At 39.5% G+C, this 26,185-nt stretch overlaps 2 protein-coding genes across 5 annotated transcripts in view; one reads left to right on the top strand and one right to left on the bottom strand.

Moving 5' to 3' along the window:
* Positions 1–3,114, top strand: part of gtf3c3 (general transcription factor IIIC subunit 3) — a 48,014-nt gene extending 44,900 nt beyond the window's left edge. For all 3 annotated transcript variants that reach the window (XM_016996084.2, XM_008117268.3, XM_016996083.2), the window contains one exon: positions 1,489–3,114. In XM_016996084.2, coding sequence (XP_016851573.2) covers positions 1,489–1,611 — 123 coding nt within the window. In that variant the 3' untranslated portion in view covers positions 1,612–3,114. The remainder of the gene's footprint in view (positions 1–1,488) is intronic.
* ccdc150 (coiled-coil domain containing 150) overlaps positions 2,823–26,185 on the bottom strand; it is a 56,080-nt gene continuing 32,717 nt past the window's right edge. For both annotated transcript variants that reach the window (XM_008117271.3, XM_062969137.1), the window contains 11 exons: positions 18,589–18,717; positions 15,159–15,328; positions 12,938–13,028; positions 12,279–12,448; positions 11,834–11,960; positions 10,420–10,614; positions 9,703–9,771; positions 9,452–9,613; positions 7,906–7,992; positions 6,003–6,119; positions 2,823–4,474 (listed from right to left, as the gene is read on the bottom strand). In XM_008117271.3, coding sequence (XP_008115478.1) covers positions 4,367–4,474; positions 6,003–6,119; positions 7,906–7,992; positions 9,452–9,613; positions 9,703–9,771; positions 10,420–10,614; positions 11,834–11,960; positions 12,279–12,448; positions 12,938–13,028; positions 15,159–15,328; positions 18,589–18,717 — 1,425 coding nt within the window. In that variant the 3' untranslated portion in view covers positions 2,823–4,366. The remainder of the gene's footprint in view (positions 4,475–6,002; positions 6,120–7,905; positions 7,993–9,451; positions 9,614–9,702; positions 9,772–10,419; positions 10,615–11,833; positions 11,961–12,278; positions 12,449–12,937; positions 13,029–15,158; positions 15,329–18,588; positions 18,718–26,185) is intronic.

Raw genomic sequence — 26,185 nt, 5'->3', positions numbered from 1 at the left:
GTATCTAGTCCTTGCAGATACGGAGAACTGACTTAAGAGTTCAGAAAGTTCAGGGTTTTTAAATATTAGATTTTTATTGAGATATTACTATCAAAATATTAATATATTAACATTAGTAAATATTATTCAAATAGTTTATATTTTCATATTTAAAAACAAAAAGAAGGGTCGTTTTCATAACAGCATGTCGCATTTATGGGCTACAGTCCACTTTATCAGGTATCTGAAATCTTATCCAGAATTTCAGGTATATTGGCAACCTGTATGGATAGACTGGCGAGAGGAAGTTCAGAAGGAAATTATACCTTTTTGGAAAATTGATCCTAAAACGCATTGTAGATTTGGCAGCCTTTTATAGGAGCTCCTTTGCAAAAAAAGCAGCATTGAAGTGTAAGGCATAAAGACCACTTTTGGAAATCTGTGCAGTGTACATATACTTAATGCACACACACCTTAAGGCTGTGACATTAGACCTTAGACCAGTGGTTCTCAAACTGTGGGTCCCCAGGTGTTTTGGCCTTCAACTCCCAGAAATCCTAATAGCTGGTAAACTGGCTGAGATTTCTGGGAGTTTTAGGCCAAAACACCTGGGGACCCACAGGTTGAGGACTACTGCCTTAGACACTCTTTTGAACAGTGCTGCTTCCATCTGATATGATAGGATGTTAAATATTCCTAGTAAAACTTCACATTGTTTTGACTCCCAATACTTCCTTCACTTGCAAAATATCTGTTCTCGTGAGAGATAATTGGGAGCTGGCTTTCAGATATGAAGCTTGCCTCCTTGGAAGTCTTCCTCTGCAATTTTTTTTGTAAGATTTCACCCTGCCACTGGATTTGAGGAATATTAGCAGTGAGGCAATATTCATTTATATGAATAGCTGTTTTTGCTGTCCTACTATTTCATGGTTTGGGACAGTTAATAGTAACTGGGTAATTTCCTATTTTTCTTTAAAAAATGGTGTAAGGAGTTTTCCTCTTCCATTTTGAAATGATGTAGAGGAAAGAATTAATACATAAAGACAATTTTCAACTGTAGAGGTAATATGATATTTCTCTCATGAAAAGTTAATATCATAATAATAACAATAACAACAACAACAACAACACATCCCAACCAAAAAAAAAAAGATTGGTGTCTGGGTTTTTAAGCCTGTTTCTGGGGTTATTTGGGGTGCTGTTTCAAAAACTTGGCTGCATCAGCTCTAATTGCTTAGATATGTTTATCATGATTTTCTGTAGGCAAGCAAATAAAGACTGGTATTTGAGATACATTTTCTATCTCAAAAACCAGAGCTGATATGGAAAAAATAGTACCATTTTTAGAATCAGCGGGTGAAATATATGCAGAAACAGGTCTAATATATGAAGCCCAAAATGTGTGTTGGCCAATGTAGCATCATTTTTAAAATGTTTGCCTCAAATGTTTGACAATGTGCCCATGATAGAAATGCTGAGAAAAATGAATTGTTTTCTCTCCCAAATCAGGGGATAGAAGCTGACCAGACGGATCTAAGAAGAGATATCGCCTTCAATTTGTCGCTCATCTATCAGAGCAGTGGAAATATCAGAATGGCTCGGCACCTGCTCTATACTTATGGAGTTGTGTAGTGCGAGAGCCCACATCAAAGCCCAATATTCAGACAGGTGTTTGGCCTGAGAAGGATGGGTTACTTTCAAGGGGAGGAGAGTTAGCTGGGTCAGATAGATGGTGCTGCCTCTCATTTTCAGAGGAGCAGAAACCATGAAAGACAGATGAATGAAGTGCCAAAGTGGAGCTTTGGGAACTGATCCTTTGATGTGACTGCAGGCAATGCATCATTTATAACAGTGCTCTCTGTTGAATGCAAAGCAGAAAAGTAGATGGGATGTGATTTCCTCAGTGAAGTTAACTGAGAACATTACTGGTATGGATTACGCAGCTCTGACCTGTGACAACCTGACTGAAAATGCTGCAGACTGTAGTTCACTAAAGCTACATAAATAAGCTAAGTAAGTCATAGCACCATTTGAAACTACAATGTTTAAGATGAATGGAGCTTTGAAATAATATATTTTAAAGTACTGTGAAAGCAAAAGCTAGTGAGCCTGAAAGACTTCAGCAGCGTCAGACCAAATTAATATTTTTATATTTTTAGTGGTGTTGCGGAAAATGCCTGTTTTCAAGAATGCTGAATTGATATCTAAGTCCTTTTATGGAAATAGATCCTCAGTGGGAATTCTACTAAAACTCTGATTCACTTTTTTGTGTGCATTTTTTATTTAATGAATAGGGAGGGAGGGAGGGAGGGAAGGAAGGAAGGAAGGAAGGGAGGAAGGGAGGGAAAAGGAAGAAAGGAAGGGAATGAGGGAGGAAGACAAAAAAGGAGAGAGGAAGAAAGAGGAAAAGAAAAAGGAAGGAAGGGTGACTTTAGCTAAGTCACATATTCTCAGATGAAGACAAAGACAATCTCCTTTGAATAAATCTTGACTAGAAAATCTATGATAAAGTTTGAAACAACTTGAACACACCCAACAGTAATCCCAATTAACTTGACTATCGCAGCAGCCAAAACTGGGCCCACAATTCCCATTAAAATAGCAAGTTATGTTGGTTAAAATTGTTCTTCATTTGAAATATTTGACCGTTCTTTCATTTTTTTTGCACTGCAATATGAGCAGTATGCATAGGAATTTGTTCATCTTTTTTTTTTTCAAACTATAGTCTGGCCCTCCCAAGTTTGAGGGACCAACTGCTTTTCAAAACACCTTCACCCAATATTGTGTAAGAAAGAGAACAGATCTGCAGAACAGTAACTACAAAACACAAACTGCTCCCAGTGTAAAAATAAGTATACCTATCTTTTAATTCTTAAATAAAACACACACCAACAAATACACATCAGATTTACATCGTAAATGCTAGTCAGTTTAGAAAAGAAAAAAGTGGCAAAAGAACAACACATTTTCAATCATGATTTCTGATGAAGTGCAGTCACTATTTACTCTTGGACCAATCCTAGGAAGGTGTCTTTCTGGAGGCTGGGTGAATTTGTCATCAGCAAAGCCAGTAAAAATAAAATGATTCTAAAATGCAATGTACAATGGTCTTGTATATAAATACATCAACAATGACTTATTTCTTCGCAATTTTTTTTGGTTGCTGTTTTCTTACCTGATAACTAACAGTTTGAGCAAGGCACTCACGTATTTAATGACCTGTGAGAATGAGGGAGGAAGCAGGAGAGAGAAAGGCACTCACCTTAAAACTGACTTAGCCATTATTTAGCCACACTGCAGAATTCTAGAAGTTTGATACCACTTTCATTGCCATGGTTTAAAAACTGCTGTTAAGTCTGTTAAGACTACAACCGTAGTCATACTTTAGTCTCTATATATAGAGGGAAACATTTTTAGCAGGTACTGTACCTTCTTTCATCACCACAATCAGCCCTAGTCATGGCGATGAACTTATCTAAATTCTCCAACTGATTCTTTTACACTTGTCATTCTATTTTCCCTATTTTCATCTTGTAATTTAATTCCATTTTATCAATCTTAATTATTTAGTCAAGTTTTATTATGTTTTAATGGATTTTAGTTCACTATTAGTGGAGTTTCAGGATAGTGTTTGGTGTCTTATTTGTGTATTTTTTATTTTTGTCTTTTATTGTTGATATGGTCAGTGGTCCAATCAATAAACAGATCTATCTATCTACCACAATCAACTGCACAACACTCTTTGGCAGCATAGGCATCCTGGACATCCTGGATAGCTGGTGGACAAAGAAACACTGGATTTCAACTATATGTGGACAACATAGCTGGTGGACAAAGAAACTCTGGATTTCAACTATAAGCTTAATTCAATCAGAGTTTTAGCTATACTTCTCAAAGCCCTACAGTTTCAGCTTTGGTCCACTGCAAACACAGACCAAATATTGGGAAAGACCTAATTCAGCCCATCACTATGTTTCATCCTAGGGATCTAAAGACTTTCAGGAGGTTTTAGCATTGGGCCATATACAAATCACTTTTTAATTTTAAAAATGAAATTTATCAGCTTACCAAGTTCCTTTGAGGCATTTTAATAATTAGTTGTTGCATTTCATTGAGATTCAGGTCTTTCCCAGCTGTTGGTCAGTTTACGTGTATACATTTTGAGGAACACTCTTCTCAATTAACAGAGAGGATACTTAGTTCAGACCTGGCTTCTGTTGTTCAGTAACTTCAGTGAGTCTGTGGCTCTCACCCTTTGAAAAGGTCCAGCTTTAGGTCTTCCCTTGTGTGCCTCTGGCACTGTATGCATGCATCTTGGCCTGAAAAAGGCTGTTCATAGGCACATCATCACCTCTCGCAGCCTGGAACCTTCTTCTACCCAAAAAGCTCATGGCTGGTTTAGTTCATTTAGATACTTCCTGGAAATAAACTTCAAATTGTTCTTTGCTTCCCAGCGCTTCAGACAGACCTGGCTAGGGAGCCTCACTGGTTTTTCCTACAAAGGAGGATATTTAATCAGAGCTTAGAAAAATGGCACAGGAAATGATACACCCTGAAATTATTAGTTTATTTTTGTGACAAACAATAACTATGTAACAAAATTTGGAAAAAATTCTGTTCCTAGTTTGAAAGTGTTCTTTCCTGTTAATTGTGCATTACTTTCTTTGAAGGTAGTTGTTATACTCCAGAAACTTCACTTCTGTGGCTACTATGTTGAATTGGTTGAGATTTGATGACATATTCACTGAAAAACTATAGCAAAATATGCTGCAGGATGTCCCGCAAAAATAATGTGTTTGCAAGTTTAATAAACTTTCCCCATGTTTTTAATGATAGATCCAATTAAGAAATGACATTTATAACCCAGGAACAAAAATTGTGTTACGTAGTGAAATAATAAGTACAGTAGAGTCTCTCTTATCCAACATAAACGGGCCAGCAGAACGTTGGATAAGCAAATATGTTGGATAATAAGGAGAGATTAAGAAAAAGCCTATTAAACATCAAAATAGGTTATGATTTTACAAATTAAGCACCAAAACATTGTTATACAACAAATTTGACAGAAAAAGTAGTTCAATACGCAGTAATGCTATGTAGTAATTACTGGATTTACGAATTTAGCACCAAAATATCACGATGTATTGAAAACATTGACTACAAAAATGCGTTGGGTAATCCAGAACGTTGGATAAGCGAGTGTTGGATAAGTGAGACTCTACTGTACAACCAAAAGAAGAGCCTATTTCTATCCTGATCTTCAAAAGCTGGCAGAACCTTAAATCACAATGGGAACTTCCTTTCAATCTCTTACCATCCAAAAATAAAATCCCTTTAGTAATTGCTTGCTCCTTTGTAACTCAAATTTTTGTACAAATAAAAAAAAATGGAAAAGCATATTTCATCTAATTGATCTAGCTGCTGTGTGTGTTTTCTCCCCACCCAAAAAAGGCAGTTCAGCTCATGTGTTAATTTCTTGCATAGTGCTTCATCACCATATTGTTGTGGGACATGAGAGAAGCAAACTTTGTAACTCTCAGAGCCCTTGCAGTCAATTGCCTGTGAAAAGATGGCAAGCCTGACTTTTGTAAATGTTTCAATATGCCCTAAAATACATGCAACTTTTTTTCGTGTCAGGAGCGACTTGAGTAACTGCAAGTTGCTTCTGGTGTGAGAGAATTGGCCGTCTACAAGGACGTTGCCCAGGGAACGCCCGGATGTTTTGATGTTTTTCCATCCTTGTGGGTGGCTTCTCATGGAGCTGGAGCTGATAGAGGGAGCTCATCTGTGCTCTCCCCGGGTTGGATTCTAACCTGGCAGCCTTCAGGTCAGCAACCCATGTCACAAGGCTTTAATCCACTACGCCACCAGGGCAACTTAAACCTAAGAAGGCAAGTAACACTAACCCTGAATGAGTATTCAGATAAACTACTCATGTTTCTCAAAAGCAGCCATCATGAGGAAACAAGACACTTTTATGTCAAGATAACTATTTTGATTAGGGAAGACACTCCTCCACTGACCTCCTCAGAGTTGAATTCAACAGCACTTTTCTGTTCTCTGCTTGTTGCCAACTCACGCTGCAGACTATCAAACTTCATTTTGAACCAGTGGTGAGCCTCCTCCAGATTAGCTGTGACCTGGGAAATAATAAATAAATAAATCTTTATTTGTATCCTGCTTTTCACCCTAAAACGGGACCCAAAGCCGCTCACAACATTGTGTAAAAGACAATATAAAATAATGTACATACGGTATATAAAATAATTTTACAATCGGAGATAAGTATACATATTTTCAAAAATTCATCTAATACAATTAGTACAAGCTACTCAACAAGACAGATGGTAAGGTTAACACAACTCAATAAAAGTTAGCCTTCCTAACTTTTAGAGGGAAGAATATGGTACAGCTGACTTGTGATGGTTTTAAATAATGGTTTTAATGTGAAGATAACTGATTTTGGTGTTTATGTATATTTATGGTTTATTTGGAACCCCGGTGGCAAAGTGTGTTAAAGCACTGAGCTGCTGAACTTGCAGACCGACAGGTCCCAGGTTCAAATCCCGGGAGCGGAGTGAGCGCCCTCTGTTGCTCCAGCTTCTGCCAACCTAGCAGTTCGAAAACATGCAAATGTGAGTAGATCAATAGGTACCACTCCGGCGGGAAGGTAAGGGCGCTCCATGCAGTCATCCCAGCCACATGACCTTGGAGGTATCTACGGACAACGCCGGCTCTTCAGCTTAGAATTGGAGATGAGCACGAACCCCCAGAGTCAGACATGACTGCACTTAACGTCAGGGGAAACCTTTACCTTTGGTTTATTTTAGGTTCCAGCATTGAATGCTTGCCGTATATATGTTGTGCTTCGCCCTGAGTCCCCTTCAGGGTGAGAAGGGCGGAATATAATGTTTTCAATAAATAAATAAGTAAAAATAAGAACAGGACAGAAACAAGTATAGTGATACCTTGACTTACGAGTGGCCCAACTTGCGGGTTTGTTTGAGATACGAGCCGTCGCTCGGCCAGTTTTTCACTTTAATATCCGAGCCGAGATCTGAGTTACAAGCTATTGTGAGAGTACGCCACCGCCATCTTGAGAGCAGCCCTGAGGCACATGGTGGACCTTGGATCTTTGTCATTGTAAGGAGCACTTTGTATATAGAATACATTACATAACAGATTCCCTCAATAGCTCTTTTATGCTGGGAAGCTGCCAGCTGAAAATGGGGAGGAAGGCATTTAGTGTAAAGAAGGTATCTTTTCAAAACTGCGTTTTCTTATTTAAAAACACATAATCAAAAAAATGGTGTGGTTTTCAGGGGGCTGGAATGAATTGATAGTATTTCAATGGCTAACCGTTTTGAGATAAGAGCAATTTCAGCTAAGAGCTCAGTCACTGAACAAATTAAAGTCTTTAGTCAAGGTATCACTGTACTATTAAAAAATTATGTGAAGGCACGCAGATGTCATTAATATAATCTTATTTAAATCTCAGCTAGCAGGTTTTAAGGAAAGTGTTTTCTCCATAAACACTTAAACCAAGTTGCGGGATTGTCAGTTACAACAGCTTTGTCACTGTAGTCATATATGACACCCCCCCCCCCAAAAAAAAAAAACCCACCTCATTTTCTGGCAGAACCTCAACTGAAAGTTTTCTAATGGGCTGTAAAACAGGGTGCTCTGAAACATTTGCGTGCTCACTTGTCATTAGGTAAATTGAGAACAGGCAGCTGCAGAGACATCGTAGGGTCCTGATGAAACTCAATGTACTGCAGGAGTCATTTCCTAGCACTCTGATCTGCAGCACCTCAGAAAACCTTCAGCATATTTGTACAATCTCCACAGGATTAAAAGCTTCATCAAACTAAATAGCACCAACCACATACCAAACTAGATTCTTTCTTCCTCTCCATCTGAACCTACCTGTTGGGACTCAAGACTGGCTTCTTTCAGCTTCTGTTCAGTATGTTCTTTGCATTTCCTCAGATGCTTGACAGTGTCTTCCAGAGTCTTGAGTGCATCAAAAAAGTGCAAATCAGAATAAAATCAGGTGTTATTCTCACACATTTTTAACACCGAACAAGAGTCTAGGCCAGGAATAATTGCTCAGCGTGGTAAAGGCTACTCACTTCTATGGATCTTGTTTAATATAGATTCTTATGCTGTTCCAAACAAGAAAGATGGAGAAGATGTCCAATAAAGACTCAAGTGGCTATAGACAAAACTATACAATGCTCGGCTGACATATATCAATTTTTAAAATTGCATTTGTAAGATTTATAAAATGGGACATGAGGCTACTGAAAATAGCATTAGAGAAAATTAAATAAAGCTGATGTAAATAAAATATAAAACAAAATAATTGAAATATATATTTTTTAAAAAAACTGGCATCTATGTAATTAAAGAGCTCCTGTATGAGGCCTCATTCACTGCTAAAGACCTGACTAAAATGTATTTGCCTGCCAACCAAAGAACAATAAAATTGGAATATCAGCTGTTTCCAGCTGAGTTTGGAAATAGCGACTGAAAAACTGCAAATTACCAAGTGTGCCTCTGAGCATAGTGGGATCAAGAATAAGGCCTGCTTTCTCCTTATGAAAACCTGGAAGGTCCTATATGAGACAAAATGGTCTTTCACATAACCTGACCAATATGCCATATTTACTTGAACCTAACACTCACAATTTTTGGCTTAATTACCTTCCCAAAATTAGGGTGCACATTAGATTCATATAATCAAGTAATCTTAGTGCTGAGCCAAATTAATAGGGGAAGCTGCTTTAGGAATTGCACTTGGAGCTCCTATTTGAGGGATGAGTTCTGTAATTTAATTGCTATAGCTCAATGCTAGGCCATACTAGGATTTGTAGTTTGCTGAGGCATCAGTATCCTTTGGCACAGAAGGCTCAAGACCTTGTAAAATTTCACACTCTATGATTCCATAGCACTGGAACAGGGTAGTTAAAGTGGATTCACTCTACACCATAGATGCACCCCACGGCTGTCTTTTCCATTGCTGAAAGCCTTAGTGTTGCTGAATTGCTAAATATAAGGCCTCCCCCGAAAGTAAAACCTAGCAGTTTTTGTTTGGAAGCATGCCCAGCGCCTGCCAAACAGAACACCAGAGCATGCAGGATTGGTAAATGTACATACCAGTTGTACATGGAAATAATGGTAGCAACAAGAAATTCTTGATAGGATTCACAGTTTTTCTGGTTATGCTGGTTTGTGATGATAACTACTGTACAGTATATAATAAATGTTCATTTTTTTTGTTCAACAATAAATGTGAATTCTTCTTCTTGGAAAAATAAGACATCCCCTCAAAATAAGACCTAGCACATCTTTGGGAGCAAAAATTAATATTTTTGTCTTATTTTGTCTTATTTTCTTATTTGTCTTATTACTGTCTTATTTTCGGGGAAACATGGTAGGTCTCCATTTTGGCAGGTGGAGAGCCCTTTACCTTGCATTCGTCTTCAAGCTGTTTCCGCCGTTTCCGCTCCAGTTCCAACTGGCTCTCCAGGTTTTTGTTCTCTGCTGCCATCGCTTGTTGATTTTTGGCCAGTTGTTGCATCTCACTTTGCAGGCTTGTTAATTCAGTGACAAATTGCTTGATGCTCAGGGACTAGATATGAGAAGAATCAGACCTCATGACCACAATGTATTGTTTTCATCTCGGCGTAACTCCTAGAAGACTGAGGAAAGGGAGTTTACCTGCTCGTGGTTTTTCTTCTGGTACTGCTCCTTTAGATCTTCCATTTGCCTCAATTCTGATTCGATTTCCTGAAAATGGTTCAAAACAGTGAACTGTGTGTCAAGAAAATACTCTTCCCTGTCCAAATGTGTACATTGTAAAATCCTGTTAGACTGACAAATTACAAATAGCTGCAATCATGTAATTTAGTATTACATAGCTGTAGTTCACTTCAATAAGAAGCTAAAGCCATTTCACAGTTGCAGCAAAGATAGTAACAGTAATGGTTTTCCCCTGACGTTAAGTCCAGTCATGACCAACTCTGTGGGTTGGTGCTCATCTCCATTTCTAAGCCGAAGAGCCGGCGTTGTCCGTAGACTGCATGGAGTGCCGTTACCTTCCCGCTGGAGCAGTACCTATTGATCTACTCACATTTGCATGTTTTCGAACTGCTAGGTTGGCAGGAGCTGGGGCTAACAGTGGGCGCTCATTCCGCTCCCGGGATTTGAACCTGGGACCTTTTGGTCCGCAAGTTCAGCAGCTCAGCACTTTAACACACCGTGCCACCAGGGGCCCCAAAGATGCAGCTGGGTTGAAATGAATTCATCCTTCAAAATCGTGATCTGAACAACCAGTTGTCCCTTTTCTAGTATTTGAGACATGTCTTTCAATTGGTAGGTGCAGGAGGTATTTTCAAAAACAAGCCCAAAACAAAGGCATCAAAGACATCACCTCACCTTCATTCTCTCCACATTTCTAGCATTGTTACTCTTGGAGCTGAAGTACTGTGTGATGATTGATTTCTGCCTCTTCACCCTCTCTTTCTGAGTTACCAGGGCTGACTCCAGCTCCACCACTTTGGCCCGTAGTTCCCTGTTACAGCGCGACAAATCCCCAGATTTAGAGCAGGCCTCTTCCAGGGCTTTCTTCAACTAGAGGGTACCAAGAAATAGTCAGTTCATGCTCATTTCAAGCAACATAATGATTGAAGGCCATCTAATGGATTATTCTGCTCTCATCACAAGACCTTCCAGGTATTGGTAATTATTGTAAAGGCAATCTATCTGGATCATTCAGCCAAGGGACTGATTCTTCCTTACAGTACAAAAAAAAATCCCCTGTTCAAACCCAGACTTCTACTTGTAAGAGATGGGACTCACAGTTCAGTGGTTGCAAATATTGTTTTCATGCAGTCTCAATTCCTATCATTTCCTGTTGGAAATACCAACCTCCCAAGCCTTTCACTATTTATTTGTTAATGTATATATTTGCTAACCTGTATTCTACCGTATGTGTATGTTGATTTGCCAGGTTGACTGTACCTCTTTGGTGTGGGAGGGGCTATAGACATGTGATTGCACTGAGCATGTTCAGATGCAGGACTCCATTTTGTACTTTCCCTTTTTGCATCGGACCTCAGTGGAGGTGAATGTTGCTGTTTGGACTTCAATATAGAAGTATGCTTACGGACTTCAGTGAGTACAAGTATACTTAAAGACATGAACTATTGATTAAGAATGATGCCCTGTGTACTCAACATAGAGAAGCTATATCCTATCTGTAACTAAACTTCAATAAGAAATGCGCCTGTATGATGAATTCATGCAAGATGTTTATGAGTAAACAAAATATGTTATTTTTGAAAGACTTTGTTTTTTTTTATCTCTGACTGCATATTTTAATCTAAAAGATTTTTATGTTTTGGGCAATTATAACTGCAATTTCAATTTCAAAGAAACAACCATCCTCTGCTAGCCAAACATATTTTGGTAGTGCCATATTTTTGTCCTTGGCAGTTCAAAGACATGGTTCTTCAGTTTGACAGCTGAGTTACCTGTGTGCCATTACATGAATGCTTGTGAATATCACTTGTTCAAATAATTGACTTCTAACAAGGTCATGCTTTTCTTGAATAGTAGTTTTCAAAAGGTAGTCTCCACATATTCATGGAGATTCACATTTGCCAAACGGATATATGCCCAGATACTGGGTACAGTTATTTTCCAATATTTCTCATTACATGAAAAGGGAATAGAATCCATCTTACTGCCGTTACTTATACCAACTATCAATCTAACATTTCATTTCTGAGCAGAGGTATCGAGAAGGGCCCATTTTATTCTAAATGCTCTCCTATTCCTCTTTCCTCACCTCCATTGATTCCTTTTGGGCTGCCTTCTTTGTAACTTCCCGCTCAGTCTGAAACTGTTTCTTCAGAGTCTCAAGGCGATCTGTGTACAGCTTTGCCTCCATCTTAGTTTCCTCAATTAACTGGTCCCTTTCAGGTAGACAAAGGGGGGGGGGGGGGGGGAGACATTACAAGAAGCCACTTCTTGTTTTCTGTGGGGGGGGGGGGGTAGGCCCAAAATCGGCAAAAAGGATGCATCCAAGATTGATGTGGCATTTCATTTCCTTTGTGTTGCATTTTACCACTGGCAGCCAGGGTTCAGCAACCAGAAGTCTGAACTCCAGATCGTTTGTTTTTTTTGGCCCTGCCTTGCCAAAGTGTTTGATTTGATACAAAGACAAGTCTGGAAGCACATACAAAATTTGGCCGCCCACACTAGAAAACTTCAGGTTAATGGCCCTTTTTTACCTGCACTCCAGGAGCTGTTGGTACTCTGTTTCTTTCCTTTCCAACTCATCCTGAAGAAGCAAATGTTTGCTTTGCAGGATGCTATTAGTCTGCAGCGTCTGCTCCAAATTTTGTGCAAGTTTCTTCATGTCGGCTTTGGAGGCTTCCAGTGCTTTACGAAGTGGGCCAGTCTTTTATGGGGGGGAAAGCAAGCAGATGGAAGCAGTATTGTTATGATGCATAATTGCCATATTTAGATAGCTGGACATTTCATTCACATGACCAAATAGCTTATCCAGCTGTTGTTGTGAACCTCACCTTGGAAATGGCAACATACATGAAAAACCAGTACCCACAATAATCAAGTAACTCAGCCTCAAACAAATTACAACGGCCTTTGTCCCACTTGCATGACAAAGTATTCTTTCTTTCCCATCCTGCCTGTTGCTTTCCCTTCAACTGGAAACTTGTTCTGAAAAGTGTCCCAGCCACACAGAGCTGGTATGGAGGTACACAGAATATTGAAGGTCCCTTGATGGAAGCAGGTTTTTTAGTGAATCCTGACAGGTCAATTGCTTTGAAACACAGAGTTCTTATCAAGGATGCTAGATTCCCAGAACAGCCACCAACACTGAATGTACTGACATGGTAAGATTTTTCCACAAGACGTTTGATTTTACCTTTACAGTGTGCTGGGATTCGAAGAGAAGTTTGTTATGGCACTGTTCCAACTCTGCTTCTAACTTCTGTATTCTCTGCTGGCTCTGAGTCCTGAATTCACAAGCAGAGGGTGAAAAGAAACAAAGAGTACTGGGAGGATTCACTATCAAATTGGGTCCAGCTATGTTATGACTGACATTTCTAGACTTATATATGAGTATGTACAGACTTTAAGCATATAATGGCACACCTTCAATATTTTAATTAAAATACATGAAACTGTCCCCCTGGGGGAGAAGAGCGATAAATAAATAAATACATACATACATACATACATACATACATAAGCATTCACATGTGGTCTTCATTGCAAGTACAGTGATACCTTGACTTAAGAATTAATTTGTTCCGTGACTGAGCTCTTAAATCAAAATGCTCTTATCTCAAAAAAAATTTCCCATTGAAATGCTATTAATGCATTCCGCCCTTTCGAACCCCTCCAAATTTTTGTTATGTGTTTTTAAATAAGAAAATGTATGTTAGAAATACCAAATAATGGATAAATGCACATTCACGTGGAACAATAAAAAAAGAAAGATCAACTTTAAAATGATAGAAGCACAAAGTTGTGGCAAGCAAACAAACTGAAGAGGCAAAAGCATAATTTCCCTCATACTGTACTCATTCCAGCCTCCTTCCTTCTCTTGCTTCTCTTTCTTCATGAAGCCAAACATACCAGGAATAAAACCCACACAAAATCAACTTGCCTAAAGTTCCTTTGGGCAGCAATCTCCCAAAGCGGACAAGAGCATGAGGCATGGAGGCTGCTCCCTTGAAACCCTAAAACTCTGTACTCTTGCGCTAGCACTACGTCAAAGTAAAACCAAGGCTGAGTGATGGCTCTTAACTTAAAATGCTCTTAAGTTGGGATGCTTTCAAGGAGAGGTTCCACTGTACTTCTGGTTTTTTTCCGTTAAAAATAGTTATTCCTTAGTACAGAAAATAATAAGAAGATATGACTATTAGGTTTTTAAATTAGACAACAATATTATTTCTCTTTATGTTATAGAGGATATATGGAATTTGTAACATTTTTAGTACTTTAGGTAATGTGTGTAAGGGTAACAGAGATGAAGAATTAGATGTAATAACTATAATTTTGTACGACATCTTTCCTTCCAACCACTTAAACCCTCTCCTCCCTCCTTCCCAGCTACATACTACATATCTGTAAAGAATTAACCTACTAATAAAAACTCTATTATCTCTACCCTCCCCTTTTTCCTTTTTACCCAACTGTTCCATTTTTCCCTTTTGTGTGAAAAAAATCTGGAAATATTCTAAAAGGTATTATAAAAATATTAGTTATTCCATTTTTTTTCAGTGGCATCAGTATCACCTCTATTTGAGTCACTTGGCCCATTTTCTTTTGTAAAAATTATTTGAAAATCATTTTCAGGTCACATGTTCCTTCTCTGGTCATTCTTCAAAAATAGCACATTATTGTAATTCCATTACCTGGGTAAAATCTAGGCAAAGCTGAATACTAGAAAACCTTACAAATATCAATACAGAATTCCAAGTATTAGTTTACACGTCTCTTGCTGTTGAAATCAAGTGTTTGCCATAGTCAAAGTTCAAGTAATCTAGGTGCATAGTTTTCACATTCTTTCCCAACAAGAAAAGTGCCGTGCTTACAGCACAGGACTCTAGATATAGGGCCTGGATTCAGTAGACAGAAGGGCTCACTCATTTTGGCAGATATGAGCGGGATCCAAGCCTACCTAATTCACCTGATAAATATGCTACAGTAGAGTCTCGCTTATCCAACATAAATGGGCTGGCAGAACGTTGGATAAGCGAATATGTTGGATAATAAGGAGATATTAAGGAAAAGCCTATTAAACATCAAATTAGGTTATGATTTTACAAATTAAGCACCAAAACATCATGTTATACAACAAATTTGACAGAAAAAGTAGTTCAATACGCAGTAATGCTATGTAGTAATTACTGTATTTACGAATTTAGCACCAAAATATCATGATATATTGAAAACATTGATTACAAAAATGCGTTGGATAATCCAGAACGTTGGATAAGCGAGTCTTGGATAAGTGAGACTCTACTGTACATATATTCTGCTTCAAGATAAATTATGTGCCAATTAAATCTTCCCTCACTGTTTCCACTTAGTACTTGGGACTGCCACTGAAAGTAGACAGATGTAAATTCATTTACCGATCCTTCTTCAGGCCTGCAATCTCTGAATCCTTGCGCCCCAGTTCGGTTTGCACCTTCTCTAGAGCCGCCTGCATTTTGTTATGAGAAGCCAGCACATTCTCTAGCATATTTGTCATCTTGGCATTATCTGTTTTTGATTCTTCCAGTTTGCGTCGTAAGTTCCCCAACTAAAGATCAAAGAACAAAGGAGAGGATCAAACAAGAATTTTAAAAACTCATGTGGATTTTGGAATTTACCTGTCCTAAACCAAAGCTCAGTCACAATCTATAGATTTTGCCTGCAGAAGGTCTTAGTTCTAGATCCCAGCACATCTACGTGAAGGCCCTTCAACAGAAGGCCTGGCAAAGACTTTGGATTGCTGTTGCTGCTGCCACCAGATAGAACAGATTGGGTGAAATGGATCAACAGCAACTTTACATCAGGCCCTGTGGAACCTATCTTGGTCTCCTTCAGCTCTGAGTAGCAACTATGGTATTTATTATTTGTATAATGTTGATTCCACTCCTCACAGAGTTTATCCTGACCGAAGTGTTAACCTCTGTGCAAATGAAAAAGTGTCTAGTTTGTTGTCGAAGGCTCTCTTGGCCAGAATAACTGGGTTGCTGTGAGTTTCCTGGGCTGTATGGCTATGTTCTAGAAGTATTCTCTCCTGATCCTCAGAGGTTGTGAACATGGCTTCTGGAACATGGCCATACAACAACCCTATCTTTGGTTTAATTCTGAGGGTCTGTTACAGAAAATAAATGAAATGTCCATGGACCTTATCACATTGAAAAATTTCCCCGTCCTAGGACACTTCAACTTCTTTTGAAGCAGGGAGATGCACGGAGCTCATTGCATGATGTTAAACTACTTCCAGCCCTCATGGTGATTGAAAAAGAGGCTGAAGTGTCCTGAAAGGAGGGAGCTCTGAACACAGGTGAGCAATTGTATCAGAGCGCCTACTGTTTTACAATCGTAGTTCCAGCTGAAAAGCACGTTAGATAGGAACTGTTGAGCGGTCTTATATAGAGCAGCAATCTTTCCCTTCTGGGTTTAACATTACAGTGATCTGATAAAGGGAAGGAAGACATGGGAAAGCTAAAGGAGTTTTAAATTCCCCTGCTTTCCCCTCCCAAACGGGATGAGGTGCATAGTAATCTTGGCTCTAGATACTAAAGTTTTCCCTGAGGATTCTCAGTGGGATCGTTTGAACTGGGGGAAAAGTTTGAACTGAAGGGCCGGGCTATAGCGCAGGCTGGTTAGTAGCCAGCTGCAATAAATCACTATGACCAAGAGGTCATAAGGTCAAGGCCAGCCCGTGTCGGAGTGAGCACCCGACCATTAAAATAAAAATTAGCCCTGCTCGTTGACCTAAGCAACCCAAAAGATAGTTGCATCTATCAAGTAGGAAATATAAGGTACCACTTATGTGGGGAGGCTAATTTAACTAATTTACGACACCATAAAAATTGTCCAGCAGCATTTGGAATGAGGAAATATCCAAGGACTCGGCCTCACAGTGGATAATGAAGCAGCTGCTCCCCCTGTGGCCGGAATCGAGCATACCCTCAGGAAGCTGGAAGCTGGAGACAGTTAAATTGCCTCTGTGTCCCTGTTTCTATGTTCATATGGCATTTAATGTTTGCCATGTATATGTACATTGTGATCTGCCCTGAGTCCCCTTTGGGGTGAGAAGGACGGAATATAAATACTGTAAATAAATAAATAAAAAGAAAACTGAAAAGGGAAACCATCATAGAATAATAGAGTTGAAAGAGATCACATTGGCCATCTAGTCCAACCCCCTGCGATGCAGTAAAAGCACAATCAAGGTATTACTGACAGATGACCATCTAGCCTCTGTTTAAAAGTTTCCAAGGAAGGAGCTTCCACCACACTCTGAAGCAGAGACTTCCACTGTTGAACAGCTCGTACGGTCAGGAAGTTCTTCCTCATGTTCAGGTGGCATCTCCTTTCCTGTAATTTGAACCCATTGCTCCTAGTCCTAATTTCAAGGGCAGCAGAAAACAAGTCTCCTCCCTCTTCCTTATGACACCCTTTCACATATTTATACATGGCTATCATATCTCCTCTCCATGTGTGATAGGAAGACAGAACTTGGAAACAGAACAATTGGGGGCTGAAAGGTACAAATCCCTTCCATTAGACAGTTTGCCACACTTCTCATGGTCCATGTGATGAGGTGGCATGTCAGTTGTTAAATATAATGTTCTTAGTTTTTACTGAGAAAAGTATTAAAGTGGAATAGGGATACTATTCTATTGAGGCTCATATAGTCCAGAAGAAACCTGGCTCACAGATCAAGGTTTCTTACAACAGGTGTACCATATAATAGGAATGTCATCCTGTTAGAAGGCAAAGGCAGATAGACATTAACCTCACAAACTACATACAGTAGAGTCTCACTTATCCAAGCTTCTGGATTATCCAAGCCATTTTTGTAGTCAATGTTTTCAATATATCGTGATATTTTGGTGCTAAATTCATAAATACAGTAATGACAACATAACATTACTGCGTATTGAACTACTTTTTCTGTCAAATTTGTTGTATAACATGATGTTTTGGTGCTTAATTTGTAAAATCATAACCTAATTTGATGTTTAATAGGCTTTTCCTTAATCCCTCCTTATTATCCAAGATATTCGCTTATCCAAGCTTCTGCCGGCCTGTTTAGCTTGGATAAGTGAGACTCTACTGTATTTCTACATTCGGTTACTATGGAGGTTAGTTTTCCCTATGTCCTTCCCTGCTCTACACCTACTAAACAGATGCTGAAGCTCCCAATGAATGGTCAAATGTGTCTAGACTAATTGAGGGGGGCCCACAGAAGTGTCTGGGTATGTCGCTATAGCCAGATGTGAAGTAAAATCCTCCCAAAGACCTTGGGGGACCACACAAGATAATATAATTCTTTTGTGTCTGACCAACTGGACATAGGCAAAAGCATCTGTGATGCCCCCCTGCTAGACATAAATGGCTGGATGTGGGAGATTCAGCAGCGCTATGGTAAAGCCAGGAGGTGGTATAAGGAACAGTATAATGTTAATGAGAATGTGGAACTACTAGACTAGGCTGAGCCATTGCAGCGTTTGTCTGCAGCTCCATGATGAAGTACCGTAAATTCTGATGTACAAGTTGACCTCGTGTATAAGCCGACAGCAGGTTTTGGGGTCAAAATTAAGAATTTTTTTATAACCCATGGATGTTGAGTGTCATTCCACAGAGATGCCACATGTAATTTTATTTATTTTACTGAATAAAAGTAATTCTATACCATATTGGAGTCCTACCCAAAAAAAGAAATGGGACTTTGCTTTAACCATTGTAACTGGACTGCATGCACTCAGTTCATTTTTTGTCTCCCACTGTGACAAAACAAATACCTGCTTACCACCAAAAGAAGATAGGAACTCGTGTTACCTTGTGCTTTTCTCTTCCTTCAGTGGCACTTATTTGCCCTTTGAGTTTCTGGTTCTCTCTTAATACTTCATCACAGGTTTTGACTGTATCAGAATAATCTTGCTCTCTGCAGGCAAGGGCAGATTGTGACTTTTAGGAAACACAAAGAAGAGAACATTATTGTTTCAAATGCCGGGATATGATTTCAAGAGCAGAGCAGAAAAAAAGATTTCATCATCCAGATCATTCAAGATAAATGCAAAGATTAATCAATTAAACTAGTTGATCTTTCATATCTAGCCATGTGCCATAGAGTGGTGGGTTTGGCAGCCTTCTTGGTTCAGACAAATTGTTCATGGTCGAAAATTTGGCAGAGATAAAACCATTTTTCTTGTAGTCTTAAATTTAGGAATAAGCAGTAGAACCTGAACACCTCCTGTCTAATCTCAACAAATAAAATAAAATAAAATATCTATTAATGAATCACTTTATTTATATGCCACTTTCCCCCCAAAAGTGAAAAATAAAACAACTGTGGATATACTTCCACATTAAAACGCAAATGAAATGAAATGAAATGAAATGAAATAAGTTTTTCCTCACATTAAGTTCAGGCCTCATCACTTTCTGAACTGTTATCAAGACAGATCATTAGCAGCAGCAACACCGATACATAGCTCACATATTTCCACCCATCAAAACACATTTTCATACAACCTAATAGGTCTATTCTTAGATTTGGAAATACAACATGCATTTGGAGAGGAAGAAATCTGGTTTTGAGATGGCAAAGATTTGCCCCAATATGTTCACTTTTTATGTGCTGACCTGCCTGGCCTGGGTGGCAATGGGAATTGATCAGTTCCTGAACTATACTCCCTGCAGCATGAGAAAAAGCTACCTTTAATATGAGGCAGAATAGCTCAGACTTGTGTGACAGCCAGCAATGTGTAGTTGTTCAAATGCTGGAACTGACTGTGGAGATCCACTTTAGATCTCCACTTGGCCATGGAAACCAACTGAGTGATTATGGGCAAAACACATTCCCCCAGCCTCAAAGGAAAGGCACAGACAAACCTTGCCAAGAAAACCCCATGATGGGTTTGCCTTAGGATCATCATAAGTTGGAAAACGACCTGAAGGCAAACACCAACACAGCTCAAAGCTTCACAATGAGAGGTAACTGGGCTGATAACACTATGTAACAAAATCTGAAAAAAATCCTGGTTTGAAGATGTTATTTCCTATTTAATTATGCAGCACTTACTTCAAAAGTAGTCGTTATACTCCAGAAACTTTGTTTTGGTGGCTGCAACAAACTATGTTGAATTGGTTGAGACTCAATGACATATTCACTGAAAAACGAGAGCAAAATGTGCTGCAAGATGTCCCGTAAAAACAAAGTTTTTGCAGTATGACAAAACTCTGCCATGTTTTTAGTAGGAAATTACATTTATAACCCAGGAACAAAAATTGTAATGATCAAGGTCTTGCATCAGGAGACATAACATCACATCTCTGCAGCTATATCTCCTCCACCTTGTAAATAGGAATACTCTTCCCCACCAACACGGTGATATCCATATTGTCAGGGAGCAAAGGGATTGGTAGGTATGAGTCCAACTATTTGTCGGTACATTCATGTGCTGTAACACCTTTCTATGGAGACCTCCAGGCATGCATGGTATCCAGCAGCAAGAAAATAGCTTGACATATCCCTGTTAATCCCCTGTTCTCTGACAAAAATGGAAATGGTCACAGAGAGGGTGTACTGCTTACCAAATGGGCTTGCAGTGGGAACACATTGTCACAGCATAGTCAGGGCAGAATGCTGACTTCTGCAATGACTTAACAAGGGAGATGTGGCAGCCTTAGCATGACTTAACATTGTCCTAAGAGATACCAATGTATTTAGATTTAATCATAGTTTCAAAAGTTAAAAAAACCATAAATATTCTCAAAACAGAACTCACTCCAAACAGGTCTTTTTTTTACTGCATACAAGATGTAGGTCCATGATCACAACACATAATAAATAATAAAAAAATAAAATTTTATTTATACCCTGCCACCATCTCCCATAGGGACTAAGAACAGCCTGCAAAATAGCACACAATGGTGTCATACCAAACATAAAATGCGGTACATCGACATTTAAAATCAATAACATGATTACATAAAACCACACATATAAAATTAACAAAACAACTCAATTTAAATAAAATAATCAATAAAATGTGTTTATAGCCACTGATTAAAAATAGCCATACAATCAATTTGGCATCCCAGCTACATACCAATCAGAATGTGGACATAAAGTGCTACAGTTTAGTTACTGCCTTAAATGTTATCAAAGGCCTTCTGGAAAAACCATGTTTTAAACTCTTTCTGAAAGTGCTGCAGTGTGCTGCATATAAGAGTCTTTGAGGAGATCTAGTCTAAATCTGATTTCAAAAGCAAGCACTCTGGAAGTTTCTTGCCACTATTTTTCCCCACGTTCCCTTTCCACATTCTCATTCCATACTCCAATTCAGCTTCCAGGTTTGCTCCCGTTTCATGTACTCCTAGGGCTTTGCACTCACCCTCTGGAGCTCGCTTCCCTCACTAGCCACATCCCATGCAGTTTGTACCCGTCTGGGGCCAGCTATATCCATTTCGCTTTCTAGCGTTTCCTCTGTGGTCTTAAAAGCCTCAAAACAAGTCCTCTGAAGAGCTTTGCAGATATCCCCACAATCAGAGGCAGACTCCCTCGCAGGCAGGTCTGTCATGAAGTGAACTCTGCGTTTTGGAGTATACTGAACACAAGCCTGTTCATCGAATCCCAAATTGCTGTATTTGTCACAGGCCAGGCATGATCGCAAACCATCACTGGATTCCTGTTGCCAGAAACTTTCAGAAGATTTCCTTTTTTTAAGAGGCATTTTTGCTACAGAGCTTGCGGTCTATGAAGGAAAAATGAGAGATCTAAAAAAGGCTCAGAGGGTTTTAAAAAATCAACCCAGTGCTCCAAAGTTCTATTAGCTTAAGGATCAGCAACGGCTCCATTTCCACAGACTGACTCGTAACCGCTCTATATCTGTCATTTTATAAAGTTGACATAAGTCATCGAGGGAGTCCAAAGGAAGTCATTTAATAAGGATTTGCCTTTCCTTCAAGATGGTTGTTGAAAAGTTAAAGGCTCAAAAGCCCCTTTCATAACAGAGGGATCAACATGGATTCTCTCTGAGGTCACAGAAACAAAGCATCATAACTGCGCTCCATTTGTGATGTCACAAGATCCTCTCTTATGGTGACTGAGAAGGCAGTTGCCCTCCAACTCCAGGCGGTCTTGGATGACACACACTTCCTTGACCCATTTCAAACCAGCTTCAGAGCAGGATACGGAGTTGAGATTGCTATGGTTGGCTTGGTGGATGATCTCAGTCTCAATGCTGACAAGAGGCTTTTGTTCCTATTGGTACTTCTAGACGTCTCAGTGGCCTTTGATACCACTGACTATGGTATCCTTCTGGAACGCCTGGAGGGTCTGGAAATCGGAAGCACTGTGCTGCAGTGGTTCTGGTTATACCTCTCAGGAGGTTCCAGATGGTGACACTTGGAGACAGCTGTTTCTCCAAAAAAAAAAAAAAAAAGAGCTGTTATGTGGTGTCCCACAAGGTGCAATTCTTTTCCCAATGCTTTTTAATATTTACATGAAGCCGCTGGGAGAGATCATCCATAGACATAGGGCGGGGTGTTATCAGTATGCTGATGACACCCAAATATATTTCTCCATGCCTTCCAAAACTGCCTATCTTCGTGACCGCGTCGTCCCCTATGAACCCACCCGATCGCTGAGATCCTCCAGGGAGGCCCTCCTCTCACTTCCACCCTCCTCACAACTGCGTTTGGTAGGGATGAGAGAGAGGGCCTTCTCGGCCGTGGCTCCCCGACTCTGGAACTCCCTCCCCAGGGAGATTAGGTTAGCTCCCTCTCTACCTTCTTTCAGGAAGCAACTGAAGACTTGGATGTTTCGGCAGGCCTTCGGAGATAGTCATTAATTAATCAGCCCCAGTGGGTTTTTAATAATTTATCCTGTTTTTATTACGGTCTTACCATTTATGTGTTTTAAATGAAATTTTTATCTTGTATTGTTGTTTATATTGATATATTGTATTATTGTTTTATCTTTTTATATTGTGATTGTATTGTGTTGCTTATATTTTGTTCTTATGTTGTTTGGGCCACTGCCCCATGTAAGCCGCCCCGAGTCCCCGTGGGGAGATGGTGGCGGGATATAAATAAAGTTTTATATTATTATATTATTATTCAGCTAAGGATATGAATGAATGAATGCCTTGAGGAGGAAATGAGATGGATGAGGAAAAACCAATTAAAACTGAATCCAGACAAAACAGAGGTGCTTGCTATCAAGAGTCCTAATCTGGGGGTGGAGGATACATCTGCATCTTGGATGGGATTAGTCCCCCCAAAAGACTGTGTCCACAACTTAGGAGTGCTCCTGGATCCGTTTCTCCAAATGTCAGCCCAGGTAGATGCAACAATCAGGAGTGCTTACTATCAGCTTTGACTGATTCGCCAGCTGCACCCCTTCCTATATTTGGAGGCCCTAAATATGGCAATGCATATACTGGCAACCTCAAAGTTGGACTTCTGCAATGTGCTTTACACTGGGCTACCTTTACAAAGGTAGCCTAAACTTGGTACCAAGTTTGGAAACTCCAGCTGGTTCAAAATACAGCAGCCAAATTGGTTACAGGAACATCTAGAGTGAGCATATTACACCTATCCGAAAGTCACTCCACTGGCGGCCGATTTGTTTCCAGGCAAAGTATAAGGTGTTGGTATTGACCTTTAAAGCCCTACATGGTTTGGGTCCAGGTTACTTACAGGAATCGCCTTCTCCCATACAATCTGTCCCAAACACTAAAGTCCTCTTGGGGAATGCTTGCTCCAGCCTGCCAGAACCCGACTGGTGTTGGGAATCACCCTGGACTACTCAAGTCTAAATGTAGTCAGATAGATGATAGAGTTAGATTGAGGGAATCCTTTCGCTGTTTCCAAAGCATGCCTAGATAGGCTTTCACTCTATCCTGTTTACGTCACATCCCATATTTTGAAGTTAGTAGAAAAGTGAATCTCCAGGGACACTAACTTCTCATTGGTCAGAATGTTTTATGGCCCCAATAAACTGGACCATGAGGTTGGAACCATTTTGGCTCTCTCCCCCTTTGTTCTTCTAGCTAACAAGCAGCATCTTGCTGTCTCTCCTGGCAAGATGTAACTATTTAGATGTTTGTTATTTTTCCTTTCTTATTTTTCCTTAGAAACCAGTCTAGAGTAGACTAGACAGCTCCCAAGCCTTTCTATCTATAATGGAATTCTTTTTACCTAAATAAATGTTTTTTGAACTTTTACTGAGACTCTGCACTCCATTGCCATTCTAAGCTGAAAGGCTACTCTTTGCTCACCGCGTGTAAGTAACTGCTGCATTTGTAAGTTTTGCTTTTTGCTACTTTGCTACATTTTGGTAGAATCTCCCCCAGAGAGGGTTAAATTGAGTCTAACCGCTCAGAGATTACCACAACAACTGGCCACCACCACCCAGACGACCTTTTCATCAGCCAGCCCACAACTGTGGAACGACCTGCTGGTAAAGCTCTGTCAGCTGGATCAGCTATTGGAATTTGAGACACAAGCCTATCTCTTCTGGCAGTCCTACCCTGATAGTTCAATGATGAATTTTAAACTTCCACTCTATGTCTAACTTTTATTTTGTGTATTTTAATATGTATTTTATGGAAATTTGTTTTAATATGTGTATTCTACAGAGTGTTTTTAAATGATTATGTGATTTATGTATTTTAGCAATGTTGTAACCTGCAGGTTAGGCAGGTAAGAAATAAAATTATGATGATTATTATTATTTTATATTGACACAACGACATTGTATGATACAGCAAACAAGATAGATATGCTGGATTTCATATCATAAAATCACAAGTCGAACACTTCCCAAGCGTTTAGGACTGTGTGATGTATTTTCGGGTGATGCGCGCAGATCCCAGTAGGATGGCATTTTGCAGTTGGCAGATTGTAATTTTGTCAATGTCTATTGTTTCCAAATGCCGGCTGAGATCTTTTGGCACAGGACCCAATGTGCCGATCACCACCGGGACCACCTGTACTGGTTTCTGCCAGAGTCTTTGAAGTTCAATCTTGAGGTCCTGATAGCCGCTGAGTTTTTCCTGTTGTTTTTTGTCAATGCGACTGTCACCTGGGATGGCAACATCAATGATCCAAACCTTTTTCTTTTCCACAACCGTGAAGTCTGGTGTGTTGTGTTCCAAAACTTTGTCAGTCTGGATTCGGAAGTCCCACAGTATCTTTGCGTGTTCATTTTCCATTACCTTTGCAGGTTTGTGATCACACCAGTTCTTTACTGCAGGGAGGTGGTACTTGAGGGATAAGTTCCACTGAATCATTTGGGCCACATAGTTGTTCCTTTATTTGTAGTCAGTCTGTGCAATTTTCTTACAGCAGCTGAGGATATGATCAATGGTTTCTTCAGCTTCCTTGCACAGTCTGCATTTTGGGTCATCAGCTGATTTTTCAATCTTGGCTTTAATTGCATTTGTTCTGATGGCTTGCTCCTGGGCTGCAAGGATCAGGCTTTCTGTCTCTTACTTCAGTGTCCCATTTGTGAGCCAGAGCCAGGTCTTCTCCTTATCAGCTTTTCCTTCGGTTTTGTCAAGGAACTTTCCATGCAGAGTTTTGTTGTGCCAGCTATCAGCTCTAGTTTGTAGTGCGGTTTTCTTGTACTGGTTTTTTGTCTGCTGTGCTTTGAGGGGTTTCTGATTTTTGACTTTAATCAAAGCAGGTTCTTCACTTTGCTTTACATATTCTGCCAGGGCATGTTCTTCTTCTTTGACTGCTTGTTTTACTTGTAAGAGTCCTCTGCCACCTGATCTTCTAGGCAGATATAGCCGGTCAACATCATTGCAAGGGTATAGTGAATGATGAATGGTCATGAGTTTTCTTGTTTTTCTGTCCAAATTGTCCAATTCCGCCTGTGTCTAATTTATAATGCCAGCAGTATATCTTATGACAGGTATGGCCCAGGTGTTTATGGCCTCGATGGTGTTGCCTCCATTGAGCTAGCTTTTGAGAATTTTTCTGACCGTTTGTGTGTATTCTTTGCTAACCACAGTTTTCACATGTTCATGCTTGATGTTGTCCAGATGTAAAACGCCCAGATATTTATAGGCCTCTGGCTGGTGACACTTTATTGTTTGGCCATTAGGCATATTTATGCCTTTACTTTCAATTATTTTTCCATTCTTCAATGCCACTGTTGAACATTTGTCCAAACTAAACTCCATGCAGTGTTAAAAATTCGGACAGTGTTAGTCAGAGACTGGATTTCAGTTGCATCATCATTATTATTATTATTATTATTATTATTATTATTATTATTATTATTATTATAGCCTAACATGCAGTGGAATAGTTTACCAGTCCAGTTGTCAGAATTCAAATTAGATTGGAGAGGTATATAAACTGGTGGGTAACTTACACGTATTCTTTGTCTTATGAGGGAGAAGGGAAAGAAGGACAG

Source organism: Anolis carolinensis, chromosome 1 (assembly GCF_035594765.1).
Source record: "Anolis carolinensis isolate JA03-04 chromosome 1, rAnoCar3.1.pri, whole genome shotgun sequence".
Lineage (NCBI taxonomy): Eukaryota > Metazoa > Chordata > Lepidosauria > Squamata > Dactyloidae > Anolis > Anolis carolinensis.
Note: the sequence above shows the minus strand (reverse complement) of the source record. Positions and strands in the feature narration are given on the sequence as shown.